At 44.7% G+C, this 17550-nt stretch overlaps 1 protein-coding gene across 1 annotated transcript; it reads right to left on the bottom strand.

The window, feature by feature from the left end:
* Nucleotides 1–2320: 2320 nt before the first annotated feature.
* Nucleotides 2321–14136, bottom strand: LOC103186471 (RUN and FYVE domain-containing protein 1). Its single transcript, XM_007905524.2, has 18 exons — nucleotides 13920–14136; nucleotides 13215–13388; nucleotides 12992–13109; nucleotides 12517–12618; nucleotides 10833–10956; nucleotides 10232–10296; nucleotides 9474–9539; nucleotides 9075–9144; nucleotides 8737–8838; nucleotides 8276–8392; nucleotides 7760–7927; nucleotides 7441–7538; nucleotides 6724–6843; nucleotides 6137–6266; nucleotides 5369–5463; nucleotides 5037–5085; nucleotides 3434–3511; nucleotides 2321–3091 (listed from the first exon to the last, which is right to left on the bottom strand). The coding sequence occupies exons 1-18, from the start codon at nucleotides 14014–14016 to the stop codon at nucleotides 2948–2950; spliced, it is 1917 nt and encodes a 638-aa protein (XP_007903715.2). The 5' UTR covers nucleotides 14017–14136; the 3' UTR covers nucleotides 2321–2947.
* Between the last annotated feature and the right edge of the window lie 3414 nt (nucleotides 14137–17550).

Raw genomic sequence — 17550 nt, 5'->3', positions numbered from 1 at the left:
AGGACCAGGATCTTGAACTGTATCCTCTGATGGGAAGCCAATAGAGTTGGGTGAGGATGAGGTGATTGTGGAGCCTGGTGCAGGAGAGGACGCAGGCAGCAGAGTTTTGGATAATCTGCAACCTATGGAGGGAAAAGTTGGGAAGGCCGACAAGCAAGGAGTTTGTGGAGTTGAGTCGACCTCCTAACCCCCATCCTCCTGGATCTTTCTGCTGTGTTCCAACGCAGTTGACCACGCCATCCTCTTCCACTGCCTCTCCTCATCCTCTTCAACCGCTTCCCTTCACTCATCCTCCACCTCCTCTCCTCCCTTATACACATTAGTGCAATTGCATTCACATGTTAGAGTCCTATTTAACCAACTGCTTCCCATTTCATCTTGGCAAATGATTTCTCCTCTCGCTTCTGCCCGGTCACCTGCAGGGTAGCCCAGTGACCTGCGGGATAGCCCAGTGCTCCATTCTTGGCCTCTTCTTTTCCTTATCTATATGCTCCCTCTGGGCAATGTCATCCACAGAGACAGAGTAAACTTCCACATGTATGTGGATGACACACAAATCTACTTTGCCTCCTCCAGCACCAACTCCAGGTCTACTGATGCTCCATAAGCTTGTCTGGCAGATGTCAGGGCCTGGATGAGTGCAAACTGCCTGCAGCTGAATGTGGACAAGACGGAAGCCATACTCCTTGGCTCCCATCAACGTTTTCACTCCTGCGGATCTGAACTCCTCAACCTCCCTGGGCTCTCCCTCAGATTCACCGAACCAGTGTGCAATCTCGGCATCTGGTTCAACCCCCAGCTGTCCTTCCTTTCCCACATCCAGTCCCTGATCAGGACTACCTTCTTCCATTTCTGCCACATTGCCCACCTCCAACCATATCTTAGCCCAAATGCAGCGTTTGTCACCTCACCTGGATTGCTCAAATGTACTCCTCACCGATCTCCCCAGCTCTACTATTCAAAAGATCCAATTTATTCAGAACTGAGCCACACACATACTTACCCGGACCAAACTCTGTACCCACATCTCACCAGTTCTGGTGCGACTTCAAGATCCTCACACTTGTGTTCAAATCTCTTCACTCTCTGGGACGTCCCTGCCTCTCCAACATCCTCACACCTGAATTCACCATCCAACGCCTCTGCTCAACTGGCATCGGCCTCCTCGTTCCTCACACCCTCCTCCCCACCATCAAAGGTCACGCAGTCAGCCACTATACCCCAATACTCTCCCTCAATCCCTCTGTCTTGCCCCTTATTTCAGCCACCTCCTCCATCCTCCCTCGGCCTCCCCCCCGGCTCCGAGTCAGGCTCCGCCACTGTTAAGCACTCTGAGATACTACTCTGCGATGCTACCCTGTGTGGAAGGTGCTCTAATGGGTGCCAGTTGTTGGATGTTATGAATGCGTCGCGTACGATGGACTCAGTGGCCTGCAGTGTGAGACAGTGGCGGAGCCAAGCAATGTTGCGGAGAAGGGGGAAGGCGGAGCGGGTCTTGGCGCAGATGTGGGGTATGAAGGACAGTTGAGGGTCAAACAGGACACTGAGGTACCGTATTGGCTGTGAGATGGAGCGAGCATCCACGGAATGAGATGCTGTCAGTGCCCGAGGTATAGAGGGCCTTGGTCTTGTTGACAGTCAACTGCAGGAAGTTTGCTCTCATCCAGGACTTGATGTCCGACAGGCAGTCTGAGGACGGCAGTGATCCTGGAATCGAAGGGGAGGCAGAGAGGTAGAGTTTGGTGTCATCCACATACATGTGGAAGTTGACCCTGTGTCTAGGAGAGGCGGTGTAGGATAGAATGGTCGACAGTGTTGAAGGCAGCAGAGCAGTCGAGGACAAGGAGGCAGAGAGAACCCTGGTCGCAGATGATCAGAATATCGTCAGTGACTTTGACCAGGGCTGTTTGTTTGCTGTGGGCAGCATGGAAACCAGGCTGGAGGGGATCGAAGAGGGAATGACAGAAGAGGAAAGAGTGAAGCTGGGATCAACGACTCATTCCAGGGGCTTGGAGAGAAATGGACTATCCTGTTTTAACAACAACTTGCACTTATATAGTGCTCTCCACGCAGGGTAGCGTCTCAGAGCTATTTTTTTTAGAGAATGGAACACTTCCTCAATCCCTGAAAACCTTCCTTTTCGACCGTGCTTATGGTCACTCCCCACCCCCTAACCCTGCCTCAGAGTCAAGCTCCGCCACTATTGAATGCTCTGAGACGGTATATAAGTGCAAATTGTTGTTAAATGACCAATTTAACTTTAGTATTGTCCTGGTCTTTTATCCCACTTATATGCTATATATTGACGAGGTTTCTGGAGTTGGTATGTTTTGTATAATTTTATTTCTAGAAGTGTAAATAAGTTTGCAATACCAGTTTTACATTGTATTAGAAGTAGCAATATAGTTACTATAGTTTTAACCAACAAAGGCACAAATCCAGAAAAATAGCTTTATGAAAGTATCCATGAAACATGGTAAATCTAGACATTTCTTTTAGAACCCTGTCGTACTTGAAAGCATTCACAAATACTGACATGTGATAAGATCGCTTTTTTAAAAAAAGTTGAAGTCTTATAAAATTGAACACACAATCAGACTTGGCACAGACACTTTTTTAAAGGAAAATTGATTATGGAATTTCCATATTAGCAGTATCAGCTGATCCTGGTGTTTGTGTTGATGGCCAGGTGCAACAAGAGTAGTGTATGACCATATACAATATATTACAAATTTCAATATCAAAATTGTTGTTAAATCGCTAGCCCCCACTTTGAACAGAAACACGTTGACTCTTTACTTATTGCAAGCCCTTTCTGTGCAAGGCAATTAAATGGGAACATAAGATGTCAACGTTTAAGCTTTGGAGAGAAAAAAAACAGATTTTGACAGCCTGCATATCTGCTTTACTACTGCAGTCGAGCTAAACTGTCCTTGTAACAATCTCTTCAAGAAGCATTTGAAGAACACCTCTGTAGCAGTAATGTGTGGCATGTATCACACACTCGCACCGGTTTGGGGTAAGAAGGAAGTGCCAGCTCGTTACCAGAGCAGTTGTTGCAGAAGATGTCACCGCAATTTCTACAGTGATGCTTGTTGGGGGAAAGAGGACAAAAAANGGTAATTTTAAAATGTGTACAATGAAAAACCAAAGTTGTCATTTTTGTAATTCAAACATTAGTTGCTTTAGGTGATGTCGCTATTCCTGGTATTTTAAGTTTTTACTTCAGGCAGGACTATCAGCAGCTACCTTCCCCATTGGCCACAAACGATAGACAATCTGGGAAAATTAGTGGTCCCTCGTCTAACCCTTTAAAATCCAGATCAGTCTTCAGAGAACAGAAATGACCATACGTCACTTAGAATGTTAATTATTAATGTATTGCAGGATCTAAACTCAAAAGGATTTTTAGCATCAATGTTTTGTTAAATACCTTCCTTCTAGAGATGGAAAACTCCTTCTCACACTGCTTACAAGTTGTGGCTTCATCATCTTTCAGCCAAGCATTTCCCTGTAAACAAAAAGTTTGACAGCAACAAAATGGTGAACTTATGACTCTTTGGCATTGTGTTATTAACAATTCTTTTTTGAAAATACATATTTATTTATAAATGTAATATTTAGGTACAACAGAAATCCAAAACAAACAACATCCTCTGTTACAATTTTTCCCTTCCTCCCGATACAAAAAAACATTCTGTTGTTTGCTGTACATTCCTTTACTGCGCTACGCGTAGGTTGTGCACGTTTTTTGGAACGCTGACTTTAAAAGAGTCAGGAGTCACCCCTACATACACCACATTCACACATCGATAAGGCGCACTTGCCGCTTTCGGAAGGTGCCCCGATGTGCACTGGATGCGAACATGTTTACCGTCCATACATTTTCGGGATGCTCTTTAGTTACGTCTCGAGCCGCCTTATGCACCCTTACTTTAATTAGCTTTGGGTGCGCTCGTGGGCTACCCGATCGGTGCGGGTTGAGCCGGAGCGGCTGACATTTGGCCTTTGCGGTGGTCGAGCTAAACTTCAGCGTGTCCCTCAGTATATAGTGCCTTATCCTAGCGTGTGCGAGCCTGAGGCAGGCCCTTACCATCCCCTTGTTCTGCCAGAAGAACACCTGGTTTCGGGATTGCGAAAGTGCCTCCTTTACCGAGTTTATAATGCTCCAGGCGCACTCCATGTGGGTTTCGCTGTGAGGGCCCAGGAAGAAGCCGAACAGCACCGAGTGCCATGACAGCGGGTCCCCAGGGACAAACCGCGAGAGAATCCATTCCATCTTTTTCCAAACCGCCTTTGCGAAACAACTCTCCAGGAAGAGGAGGTCCACGATCTCCTGGCCTCTGCAGCTGGCCAGAGGGCAACGTACTAACTGGCCCAGACCTCGACCGTGCATGAAAGCTCTGAGTGGGAGGGAAGGGCCCCTTCTATCGCCAGCCAGGCCATGTCCTGATGGTTGTTGGTCAGGGCTGGTGATGAGGCGTTCTGCCAGACGTAGCTGGCCGTCGCCACAGGGTACCTCCCGATCGGGTCTACTCTCTCCCCCTTTCAAACTGTTTCGATGACCTGTCGCGCGGATCACTCAGTGATTGCGCAGGGGTCTGGGATGGTGTTCTCCAGGAATTTCTCGACATAGGATAGGAGGTTCGGCACGCTCCAACTGTGTGGAATGTTTTGAGGCAGTTCTGCCAGACCCACCCTTCTCAGCACCGGGTACAGGTAGAAATCCAGAACGTAGCAGGATCCGTTGCCGGCGTAGCGGGTCTCCAGGCACAGCCTCAGGCAGCTGCACACAAAGGTGGCCATGAGGATCAGGGCTACGTTAGGGATCCCTTCTACCCCCCACCCCTTCCAGGGTTTTGTACATCACGTGTCTGCGGACACGATCCATCAGCTGCAGTTCGTTTCATTAAGTTCAATTTGATACGATCTGGTTTACTAAGACACAAGTTTGAGTTGGTTCTACCAACACCACCTTTTGTTCATCATTCCGAAACTTTTGTTTATAACTTACAAATTCAAGTCAACATCAGTACCTTCAATACTTTGTTGACCTCTTTAATGTCCTCCATTTTCAATTTTGATCTAGAGAGAAAAAAAGTGTCAACATTCTTAAGATAACAATAATACTTGGATTTGATTTAACACCTTATCATGTCTTTAAGACGTCTCAAGGCGCTTCACAGGATATACTGTAAAGTGAATTGACTGTAAATTTTGCAGGCAAAAGATCCCTCTTCAGCGCCATGTGTAAATGATTTAGATCTAGCAATAAATCAGTTTTCCACAATACAACTGAAAGTAATGTCATTGCTTCTGAAGTATAAATAGTCTATTTAAAAAAAAACTAAGTAATGTAACGGCTTACTGACTAAGATGCAGTCCCATTTCTTGCAGTGCCTGTTCCTGTTCCTCACAGATCTTATGTAGCTGTTTTTTCTCATCCTGCAACTTTTGCATTTCCTGTAAAAGTACAGAGATGGCGTTATAAACGTTAAGTCAAGACCAGTGCTTGTTGTGCCTGTCATATTCCATTTGCATCTTAATTAAATATAACCCGTTTCCAATTTGTCTCATGGTTTGAATTGATTTTTTCTTTTACATGCCAATCTTGTAATAAACTTTGTGTCACATTCACTACCTAAGCTCACAGAGAAAGAATGGCCACTTGGGTGAAGTGTTTGAGATCACCAGGAAAAGTCACTATTCATAATTGTTCTTCGATGGAAGTCAGTGACTTAAAACCCAGTGGTAGTATTAATTGAAGCATGAGGGAGGAGAAAGCAAAATTATTTCAATATAGAGAAAATGCGTTGAGCTGACCACAACAGTAGTAATTGATGCTACATTCAAAGTTAAACTGTCTTCATTGAGCAGCTAAATTGGACCAAACCTCTGCTCAGAGGGTACAGTACAGATTCCTTAATTCTTTGTATTAAGTGACAGGTAGTTCAATTGATGACAGGGTTTTCTAAGTAAATGTTGATGCTCACAATATCTGTAAGACCAAGACTTCGGAAGGAATGGCGAGACCGAAGATCCCCAGGTCCATGGCGCCGACTTTGTTCTAAAAGCCAGAGTTTCCCAGAGAACTGAATCATTTTCAAAAATACAAACTAAAATTAAAAGCATTTACCTTCTCTAACCCTGACATTTGCTGCAGTTGAGCTTTTAACTGAGATGTTGCCTCTCTCTCCTGTTGCAATTGTTGCTGAAGGTTTTGTCTCTGTTCCTTCTCAGCTTTAAGTTCAGAGTCCAATACTGAGCTATAGTTAAAAAAAATAGTTTTACTGTGGATCGCTTTTAAACGTGTACCTCTCCGACAAAACGAAAATTCCCCAATTCCTTGGTGGGCAAATGCAGTGTGTCGAACAACCAGTAATTGTCCTCTACTATTTGGTTGAGATTTAAGAGGATTCTGGTACAACTGCAGATAATACAATTAAAATGCTTTCACAAACACCAAAGTGAGTTCGTTGAGAGTTCAGTTAATAATGTCAGAAGATTCAGAACTATCTACTGCATCACCAATTTGTGAGGCCTTAGTTTACTAAAGATGCCAAATCAAGTGGTATTTTTTTTTTAAAAAGCAGGTTTGCTCTTGAGGACTTGAACAATCCACTTTGCATTAGTATTCCATGATAGAGCTTTTAAGCCCTACTATGAGTTACAAATGCAATGATCACCTCTTTTGTTAGATGGTAGTGTGTTCTGATTTCCTACCGTTGCTTGTCCAGGTCACTGAGCTGTTGCTGTAGGTTCTCAATCTTGCCTGCAAATTCCTGTTTAATCTTCTGAGTTGTCTCTTCTGCTGACTGCCTGGCTGCCTCAGACTGTTGCAGCCTAATATCAAATTAAAAAAAACAATAACACAAGAAGTGTAGAAATAAATCTGGACTCATAAAAACACACAACATAATAATCCTGAAAGAGTTCTGATCCGCTGATAATTCTGACAACTTCCCAATTATTTTCTCCTCCTCTGAAGGTAAGAAAACAACTGTTTTCATTTTGTTACCTAAGTACACCATTACCCACTGGAAATACATGCAATCTGTTCCCAGACTTCCACCAATATATCAGCAAAGATGCACACAAGAGAAATCCACAACAGATCCCTCAATATCCGACTCCCTTTGTCGAGAGGCTAATTACCGTCTTATTACCATTCTCACAGGAACATAACAGAGAGAGTGAGTTATGGAGAATGGAGCGAGACAACTTAATCTTGCCACTCAATATGATAATAGACTAGGAATCTTACAGGAATGATCAGATGGTGCAAGATGTTGGTACAAGATTAGATACTATCATCATTCTCAAACATCGCTTATCTTTCCCATAAGTTAAAAATTGTACACCACCAGAGTTGGGAGGATAAAAGGAATGAGCAGCATAGTAATGTATAATCTCTATGTGGTTCATTTACACACACTGTACCTTTCCTCCATTTGCTTCATGGCAACAATCATCCGATTCATCTTTTCTTCCAGACAGCTTATCATCTCAGTCTTCTGCTGCATTGTCCCATCCGAGTCCTAATCAAACGAAAAAAAATTAAACTCAATACACGAACCGGCAGCGTTAATTCTCCCCTCTCTCCCCAACACTTCACAGAATAAGAAGTTATGCAGTCAAGCTGCATTTCCGGACAACTTACTGCCCTATTCACTTCTATTTTTGCAACACAAAAAAAAGCCCAGACTTTTAAGGAATGATAATAGAAGCTGGTAAGACCAATCTCCTTCAATTTTCTTACATGAGACTTGTGACACATCTGCAGATTTATGGCCTTAACCTCTTCCAACTGTTGTCTGAGAGCCACCAGTGTGTCTTGTTTCTCATGAGTGTCCTTCTCCAAGAGCTTCATGGCTATCTCCATTTCCTGCTTCAAACTCTCTTGCAGTTCCAGCTCCCGCTCCAATTGCTAAGTGGAAAATGTGCACAATTCATCACCATCACATTAACATAAGTAAACGACTTCAAAATTTATATTCTTACACATCCAACAAATAGTTTAGTCGAACTAAAATCAATTTGTCGCCTTCAGAAGTGGTTACAGACGGAAACAACCAGCCAGAAAGTGAAAGACATACAAATCTGTAAAATATATCAGCAGTACGTAATTGATGTCCCTGAATTTTTTTAAAATGCTAGTAAAGTTATTATTCACTTATTTTCTATACGATAAGCGATGAAACTGCATTCCTTTCACAATTTACTAACCCAATCTATTACCAGCGAGGTTCAAAGCCACACGTGCAACTATGCTTACCGTTCGACAATATTTTTCCTCTTTCAATTGTTTCCAAACTTCATTGTACATTTCATCGAGACCCTGACGGGTTTGTCTGTAGGTTTCCAACTCTACCTCTGAATCTTGTCTGCTTACCTGGGAAGGACATTTACCAACAGCAAGTTTTAGCAATGGAGAAAAATAATCCTAACAGCAATTCTACATTTCCGCTAAACTGTTGTATACAGCCATTTACACTCCAGAGATTATGACAATATACATTTTTCACACAGACCCTGTGAGTATAATTTTGCTGTCCTCACCCAACAAAAATTCTCAGGAAGCATTAAAGCTTCAGATTTTAAAACAAATAAACTACCAAAAGTAAATATTTAAGCTTCTGCGTATTCCTACATCTCTCTACAGTGGATTTAGATTTGTGGGAACATGTTTCTGTGTTTCTGAATATTATCGTAATCAACAAACCCATATAATCTGACCTCCACTCGCCGTTCACTCGTTTCAAGGATTGACGAATTTTCCTCTTTTAATCGATTTTGTTCTGCCTGAAGTGAATTGATCCTGTCATTGGCTGCTGCAAGCTGGCAAAAAGTACAGAATTAAATGAATATTGTCAATGGCCAATTTTTGAAAAAAATAATGAACAGAAGGAATATGCCAGGAAAAGACCCCATAATGGTATTATTTTCAACTATTGAACCAAGTTCAATACAGGTTCTTTACAAAGTAAAGTGATTTTAAAAGCAGCACCAACAAATTAGCCTAAAGCTCTTCACAACAGAAACAGGGTTTCCAGCAATAAGTGAGTGTTATTTACCTCTTCCGTTAGTTTTGCATTTGTTTTTTCCAGGCAATCCGTTTTGACCTGAAGATCAGAAACCGTACCACTGTTGAGCAGAAAATCAATGCAAATCAATTAAAAGGTTAATAGACGGACAGGTTACAGAAAGACTGAATCTCCACAATAAGCAAATAGTACGTATGTCATACACCACCAAATAAACCAACGTTACAAGACACTTCAAAAGTTAACACATGCACGTGATCACTGTAAAGAAGGCTAGAGCAAGTCATATCCAGATTTGTGAATCTATACATAAACAGTGTTGTGCAGTGATAGCTGACAGCATTTTGCTTATCTTCACTTGCAGGCTGTACTGTCCTGTTGTATTATTCCTGGGATATGGTCAAAATAAAACCATTATTGATGCTTTACCTCAAATGTCTGTTGAGTTCTTCTACGTAGTGTTTCTGGTCTAGAACTTTTGTAATTTCTGCATCTCTGGAGGTGGAAGAAATACAAGTTAATGATATGACATTTTACAAAAGTCACTTTAGTTTTTAAAATATATGAAGCTTCTCGATGTAAACATGCCCTTTTTAAAAAAACTTTAGTATTTGAACTTTGATTAATTGGAACAAATTCCTTTTAATGATGGGTGGCACACAAAAGCTTGAGGTGAATGTCATCCCAATTTTTCCATTTGGCAAGTGTTATAATTCTATTATTTTGCACACAAAATACAGTCAATCCACTTTACAGTATATTCTGTGAAGCGCTTTGAGACATCTAGAAGACATGATAAGGCCCTATATCAACTGCAAGGATTATTATCATATTCTGTGAAGCGCTTTGAGATTTCTCAACAACATGATAAGGTACTCTATCAAATTTAAAGATTAGTATTATTTAGATACTGTGTAAATTGACAAGAGGGGAAAAAACTCATGACAAAAATCCTGAAAAGGCTCACCCTCTGTATTTGGAGGACTGGTTGTGCAGTGGGTGAGCATATTTCCCTCATTAAACCTAGTTAAACCAATGGGACAAAATTGGGACCTCTTTTTGTTGACTGTAAGGTCTTATCGTGAAATAAATAAGGCTTTCACCATTGGATCGATTTGGTTAAAACACACAAGAATAAAAATAGACTTCATAAAATCTTACAAACAAGTGGACTTGACTATACTCACTGTTTGCTGTTCAGACTGCACTGATCTCCATCCTTTAAGTACAATGAGAAGTCGATCACACCAACCTGCGAAGATGGGAATCAAAATAGAATAGTTTACTAGCTCACAAAAATGTCAGCAATGATAATCAGAGCAGCAGCTTCATAAATTTGTAAGTTACACGTTGGTACTGGCGTCCTGTAGTGTATTGGTTACAGCACTCACCTCGCAAGCGAGATGACCAGGATTTGATTGATTCCCGGGCAGTGTAAAACTTTAAGATTCTAATAATTTGGTCAATCAATCCACAACTGTTTGTGGGACACTGCTGTGTGCAATTGGCTGCCGCGTTTCGCCCGCAAAATATACAATCAATTCACTTTACAGTATATTCTTTGACACTTTGAGATATCTCAAAGATGTGATAAAGTGCTATAGCAAATGTAAGAATTATTACAATTATTAATAATAATGATACATCTGTTGATGCACATGTTTAAAAAAATGCAGCTCGTAACCCATTGTTTCAAAGGAACACAGAATACAAATACCAGGACGTTTCTACATCGACAATGTCTCTTTAAAACGTGAACGGACTGGATCACGACAAAGCAATTATTACCTGAGAATCTAAATCTTCTCCTTTTAAACACAGGTTGGCATCGATAACTGTGAGCCCCACCAGGAGACCCACAAGAACTGCTCCCTCGTCATGAAGCATCAATGCATTTGATTCATAGAATTCACTGTGTTACAGAAAACACAATTGTCACCACAGGTAACGGGTCAAATTCTGACTTCAACAACCTCTCGGGGGACTTGGCCAGAGTGGCCTTTATGTAAGGGTGGCCTCTGAGTAAGGGTGAGTTGGTGTGTCCAGTGGTCTGTCCTGGCTGGTTATTAACATGGGGTGGTGGCTGGTTTGTACTTAGCAAAACTAACCTAAATGGTTAGGTTTTACTAACAATGGGACACCTGAGGCTATGCCCTCAGCAACTACACCCCCAAACTCTGAAACTCTCTCCCTCTCTCTTCCCACATAAAAATCTTTGTCATCTTTCCCTCTCCCCCCGCGGACTCAGAGTCCAATTCTGTCTTTTGTGAAGCGCTCTGAGATATTATCCTCTGTGAAGAACTTTATATAAATGCTGGTTGATCTACATAAATGACCCGGACTTGGATATAGGGAGTACAATTTCTAAGTTTGCAGATGATACTAAGCTAAGAAAAGTAGTAAACTGAGGAGAGGAGGATAGCAGCAGACTGCAAATGGATATAGACAGACTGGTAAAATGGGCAGACACGGGGCAGATGAAGTTTATTGTGGAGAAATGCGAAATGATGCATTTTGGGAGGAAGAATTAGCAGAGGCAATATAAGCTGATGGTACAATCTTAAAGGGGGTGAAGGAACAGAGAGACCTGGGGGTTCATATGAGTAAATCTTTGAAGGTGGCAGGACAGGTAGATAAAGCTGTTAAAAAAAAAGGACACTAGGCTTTATAAATAGGGGCATAGAATACAGAAGTTAAGAAGTTATGATGATCCTTTATAAAACACTGGTTAAGCCTCAGCTACAGACTGTGTTCAGGTCTGGCCACCACACTTTAGGAAGGATGTCAAGGCATTGGAGAGGGTGCAAAGGAGATTTACTGGGATGGTACCAGGAATGAGGGACTTCAGTTATCAGGAGAGGCTGGAGAAGCTCGGGTTATTCTCCTTGGAGCAAAGAAAGCAAAGAGGAGACTTAATAGAAGTTTTCAAAATTATGAGAGGATTCGATACAGTTAACAAGGAAAAACTATTTCCACTGGTGTGTGGGTTGGTAACCCAAGGACACCGATTTAAAATAGTTGTTAAAAGAAACAGAGGGAAGGTGAAGAGAATTTTTTTCACACAGCGAGTTGTTTGGATCTGGAATGCATTGCCTGAAAGGCTGGTGGAAGCCGATTCGATAACAACTTTTAAGAGAGAAGTAGATCATTATTTGGTATGAGGACAAGTTTGCAGGGCTATGGGGAGAGAGGGATTAACTTGGATAGCTCTTTTCAAAGAGCCGGCACAGACATGATGGGCCGAATGGCCTCCTTCTGTGCTGTAAAATTCTATGTTTCGAACTTGTAAAGCAGAGTTCCAATAACAACAGGCCATTAGGTTTTGCTATTACGGTATGTAATGAATAACCAACAACTCTTATTTGCAAGGTTTGTTTCACCAACAAATAAAACATTTGGAATTCATTCTACAATTGCAAACTTAACAAAGATATAATTTACATACACAAAGATTATAAAAACACATCAACACCTCAACACGTCCTTTCGATCAATCAATGCCTTCAAGTAATCCGCCATTTTCTTTTGCATCAAAGCAAGATGAAGCCAGGCTCTCCCTCTTCCCACTGGGGTTCTGAAGAGGAAACGTAATTTAGTTTGATGTGCAAACAAGGTACAGTATTATATAAAATATATTTACATAAGATAGAGACGAGGGCATCAAAAAGACAATTGAGGAGGAACTTCTTCCCGCGTGTGAGATTGTGGAACTCACTGCCCAAAGTGATGGTTGAATCAAATTGTATGATGAAAACAAATTATAATTGTTGTTATCCTATCTTGAGCAATGAGTTCATCAATCTCACTAATGCATTTAAGAAGAAGCTAGACTTCTACATGAAGGAGTAAGTGGACATTCATGTGGAGTGCAAACACCAGCACGGACTGATTGGACCAAATGGCCTGTTTCGACGCTGTACGTTCTTTGTAAATCTTTGCAAACTCACTTAAGTCCTGGCAGATCTCGAACACTCGTGGCGATTTCAGCAGCTTCGGGACAGAATTTCTCCACAAGTTCCAGAGGCCCCCAGAACGACTTGCCGGGTCCGAGAAAAGTCTTCTTCGCTGCAAGGAATTAAAAGGGAAGTTGAGGTTTCGTTTCATCAGCGGTTCTGGTTGCGCCTGACTGCAGCGGATAAAACATACAGAAACAGACCAGCAAGACTGCACCTTTCAAGCCATGTTTGAGACTCTGTTCCATGACCACAAAGAACTGCTGGAGGGGAGGGTGGTCGGTGTCCATGGTTCTCCCCAGGGTCAATGCAGACTGGATGAGCACTTTGATGCTCAGCTTCATCATGTTCATCAGGTTGATTCGCTCGTTCATCACCTGCTCATTGGCGTCTAATGAAAACATTTTTTTTTAAAATAGGTGAAAATTTAACATTTGGGCCCATTAGAAATTACAGAATAATACTTACACCCTCCCCTCCGGGAACAGAGTAATGCTTGGGGTGGGGGGGCTGCCTCTCTCCCCCCCACTCCCCACCTCTCTCGCTCCCCTCCCTCTCCCCTCCCCTCTCCCCTTCCCCCTCTCTCTCTCCCCTTCTCCCCCTCTCTCTCTCTCCCCCCTTCTCCCCCTCTCTCTCTCCCCCCTCTCTCTCTCTCCCCCTTCTCCCCCTCTCTCTCTCTCCCCCCTTCTCCCCCTCTCTCTCTCCCCCCTCTCTCTCTCTCCCCCTTCTCCCCCCTCTCTCTCTCTCCCCCCTTCTCCCCCCTCTCTCTCCCCCCCTCTCTCTCTCTCCCCCCTTCTCCCCTCTCTCTCCCCTCCCCCCCCTCTCCCCTCTCTCTCCCCCTCTCTCCCCCCCCCCTCTCCCCCCTCCCCTCCCCCGGGGCCGCTGTACTGTGAGCCGTGGCTCCGGGGCCCTCGCACTGAACCTGTGTTGTTGGCGCTGTTGTTGTTGCTGCTGTCGCTGTCGCTGCTCCTGGCGGCCCCCCCGGTGGGGCCGGGCCTGGGGCCCAGACCGCCCCCCATGGCCGTGGCCGTGGTAGTTGGCGGAGAGCGTCTGCGAGGCCTTCCTGGCGAGAGAGAGGATGGGCGCCGACCAGGCGGCGTCTCCCCGCTCGGCCATCTTCAGCCTCGCGCGGCGCGGGCAGCGCAGGGCGCGGGGCCGAGCCCAGAGACGCCGATCAGCCGCTGCCCCGCCCCCTTTTGACACTCGGTCGCCAAACGCCTGGAGCCGCCGTGTGCGGCGGTGGCCACCGGGGGGCGCGCGCGCTCACACCCACACACACACACACACACACACACAGCGCCTCCTCGGGGCCGAACCCCAATCACTGTAACACAACACCAACACCAACACAAACAACGGGTTTGCGTTGATATGTAGCGCCGTTCACGTCAGAAGGGGTTATCGTTCCCCGCGTTGTGACTGTAGTGCGCGACTGCCTCGAGCGGTGGATGGTGAACTGTCCAACGGTTCCGAGTTTACTATAATAATAATAATAATAAGAAGAATCCTTGTATTTGATGGAGCGCCAAACACTGGACCAGACTCCCCGGGGAGACACAGACACTGGACCACACTCCCCGGGGAGACACAGACACTGGACCAGACTCCCCGGGGAGACACACACACTGTGGACCAGACTCCCCGGGGAGACACAGACACTGGACCAGACTCCCCGGGGAGACACAGACACTGGACCAGACTCCCCGGGGAGACACACACACTGTGGACCAGACTCCCCGGGGAGACACAGACACTGGACCAGACTCCCCGGGGAGACACAGACACTGTGGACCAGACTCCCCGGGGAGACACAGTCACTGTGGACCAGACTCCCCGGGGAGACACAGACACTGTGGACCAGACTCCCCGGGGAGACACAGACACTGTGGACCAGACTCCCCGGGGAGACACAACCACACTGTGGACCAGACTCCCCGGGGAGACACACACACTGTGGACCAGGAGACACACACACTGTGGACCACACTCCCCGGGGAGACACAGACACTGGACCACACTCCCCGGGGAGACACACACACTGTGGACCAGACTCCCCGGGGAGACACACACACTGTGGACCAGACTCCCCGGGGAGACACAGACACTGTGGACCAGACTCCCCGGGGAGACACAGACACTGTGGACCAGACTCCCCGGGGAGACACAGACACTGTGGACCAGACTCCCCGGGGAGACACAGACACTGTGGACCAGACTCCCCGGGGAGACACAGACACTGTGGACCAGACTCCCCGGGGAGACACAGACACTGTGGACCAGACTCCCCGGGGAGACACAGACACTGTGGACCAGACTCCCCGGGGAGACACAGACACTGTGGACCAGGCTCCCCGGGGAGACACAGACACTGTGGACCAGACTCCCCGGGGAGACACAGACACTGTGGACCAGACTCCCCGGGGAGACACAGACACTGTGGACCAGACTCCCCGGGGAGACACAGACACTGTGGACCAGACTCCCCGGGGAGACACAGACACTGTGGACCAGACTCCCCGGGGAGACACACACACTGTGGACCAGACTCCCCGGGGAGACACACACACTGTGGACCAGACTCCCCGGGGAGACACACACACTGTGGACCAGGCTCCCCGGGGAGACACACACACTGTGGACCAGACTCCCCGGGGAGACACAGACACTGTGGACCAGGCTCCCCGGGGAGACACAGACACTGTGGACCAGGCTCCCCGGGGAGACACAGACACTGTGGACCAGGCTCCCCGGGGAGACACACACACTGTGGACCAGGCTCCCCGGGGAGACACAGACACTGTGGACCAGGCTCCCCGGGGAGACGGTTGAAGCAGGAAGCGTTGATTCTTTCAAACACAGATGAGATAGTTTTCTTTCAGGAAATAACATTGTGGGATTTAGTACACAGGGAGTTCGGGACTGGTGCGCGCGAGCACCGGGGAGGTGGAAGGTGAACGGGTTGGACCTTCGTCGTTTTTCATCTTAGCATTTCTTATGTTTCTTATTATTGCAACATGCGATAGATGGATCCTGGTCTTTTTTTCATCCCGGAATTCCTATGTTCCTATGTACACTGAAAACAGACCTTCTTGTCAACCTGCAAGTAAACTCCCAAGGATCGGGTAAACAGGGGATACACTTTACACTCCTTTCCAAAGGAAATTTCCATCCATTTGACACCCAGCTAACAGAAAAAAACGAGTTTGCCTCCGAACGCGCAGCACAAACACAGCAGAATGTGACGAGTGGCGTTTCTGATTGAACGTAAGGTATTTCAGACTATATGCACTGCCCCAGTCTTATTTTAAGAAAACAACGGAGACCCTAAACATTAAACATTCAGAGGCAGCAAAATGTTTGCGACAGGAAGCCAGCAGGGGTCAGTGGCTGATCAGAAAATTGTATAAAGAGCATACTGTAAATTAAAACATGTTTTGAAACCAAGGGAATTTTATCTGGAGATTCTGGGTTTGTGTCTAACTGATAGGTTTCGTGGGAAGTTTTTCAAAATCAAACACTATTTATACATTCATCTTTTTGTTTGGTTCTTCATATTTGGTGTTTTGCAGTTTATTTTATCAATTTCCCAGCCTTTTTTTTTTGCAAATTGTTCTCCAGGGGGTCAGGAATTTTCCATGTATTTTAGCAAACACATTGCATGCCAAAACAGCCAGGCTCTCCAAGTATTTATATATAGCTGATTTCAGGGCTCTTTCTTTTCAATATTTTTCAAGACGATCTCAGAGTTCTTAAAGCTTGCCTTGATCAGGATTTTTAATTATTATTTTAAAATCTTCCAGGGTTTCTTTTGAAATGGATCCAAAGCTATTTTTTTCAGGTTGATCAGCGAATAATTAAGGAGGGGGAAAATAATCTTTAAAATGACCTGACGTTTAAACTACACCTGCCTTTCGACAACAAACAACAATACATTGAGAGAGAGGGAGAAAGTGAGAGAGAAAGAATTTGAGAGGTGAGAGAGAGATAAAAATAGACGTCTATGCAACAAGTACATATATTAAATGCAAGGATTATTATTATTTTCAAACAACTTTGTCGGAAGCAAAAAAAAACTTCAAGATTGAGTTAAAATGCTATTATTGATCAGCCTCCATCCGTTGTAAGGAAGGTCATGTTTGTACTTTGTACTGAAATCTCAGTGACCAGGCAATGACATGCTTGAGACATTGGTCCATGAGAGGGAGACACTTACACATGACTCAAGTTGATCAGAACGGATCCAAAGTCATATAATAATAATATAATAATAATCCTTGCATTTGATATAGTGCTTTTCATGTCGTTGAGACGTCTCAAAATGTTTCACAGAATATACTGTAAAGTGAATTGACTGTATATTTGTGGGCGAAACCGGTCAAACCGGCCAAAACGTTCAACATCAAATGAATTGCAAACTGGTGGGATTTTCATCCTCATTTTTCTTTCATTTGTTGCAAACAAAAATGGGAAGAACTTCAGATAATCACAATGGGAAACTCCATAAGCTGACTGAAAATGCAAACTTGCCCCCCTTTCCTTTTCTCATTGCACTT

Source organism: Callorhinchus milii, unplaced genomic scaffold (assembly GCF_018977255.1).
Source record: "Callorhinchus milii isolate IMCB2004 unplaced genomic scaffold, IMCB_Cmil_1.0 Scaffold13, whole genome shotgun sequence".
In the NCBI taxonomy this organism is placed as follows: Eukaryota; Metazoa; Chordata; class Chondrichthyes; order Chimaeriformes; family Callorhinchidae; genus Callorhinchus; species Callorhinchus milii.
Note: the sequence above shows the minus strand (reverse complement) of the source record. Positions and strands in the feature narration are given on the sequence as shown.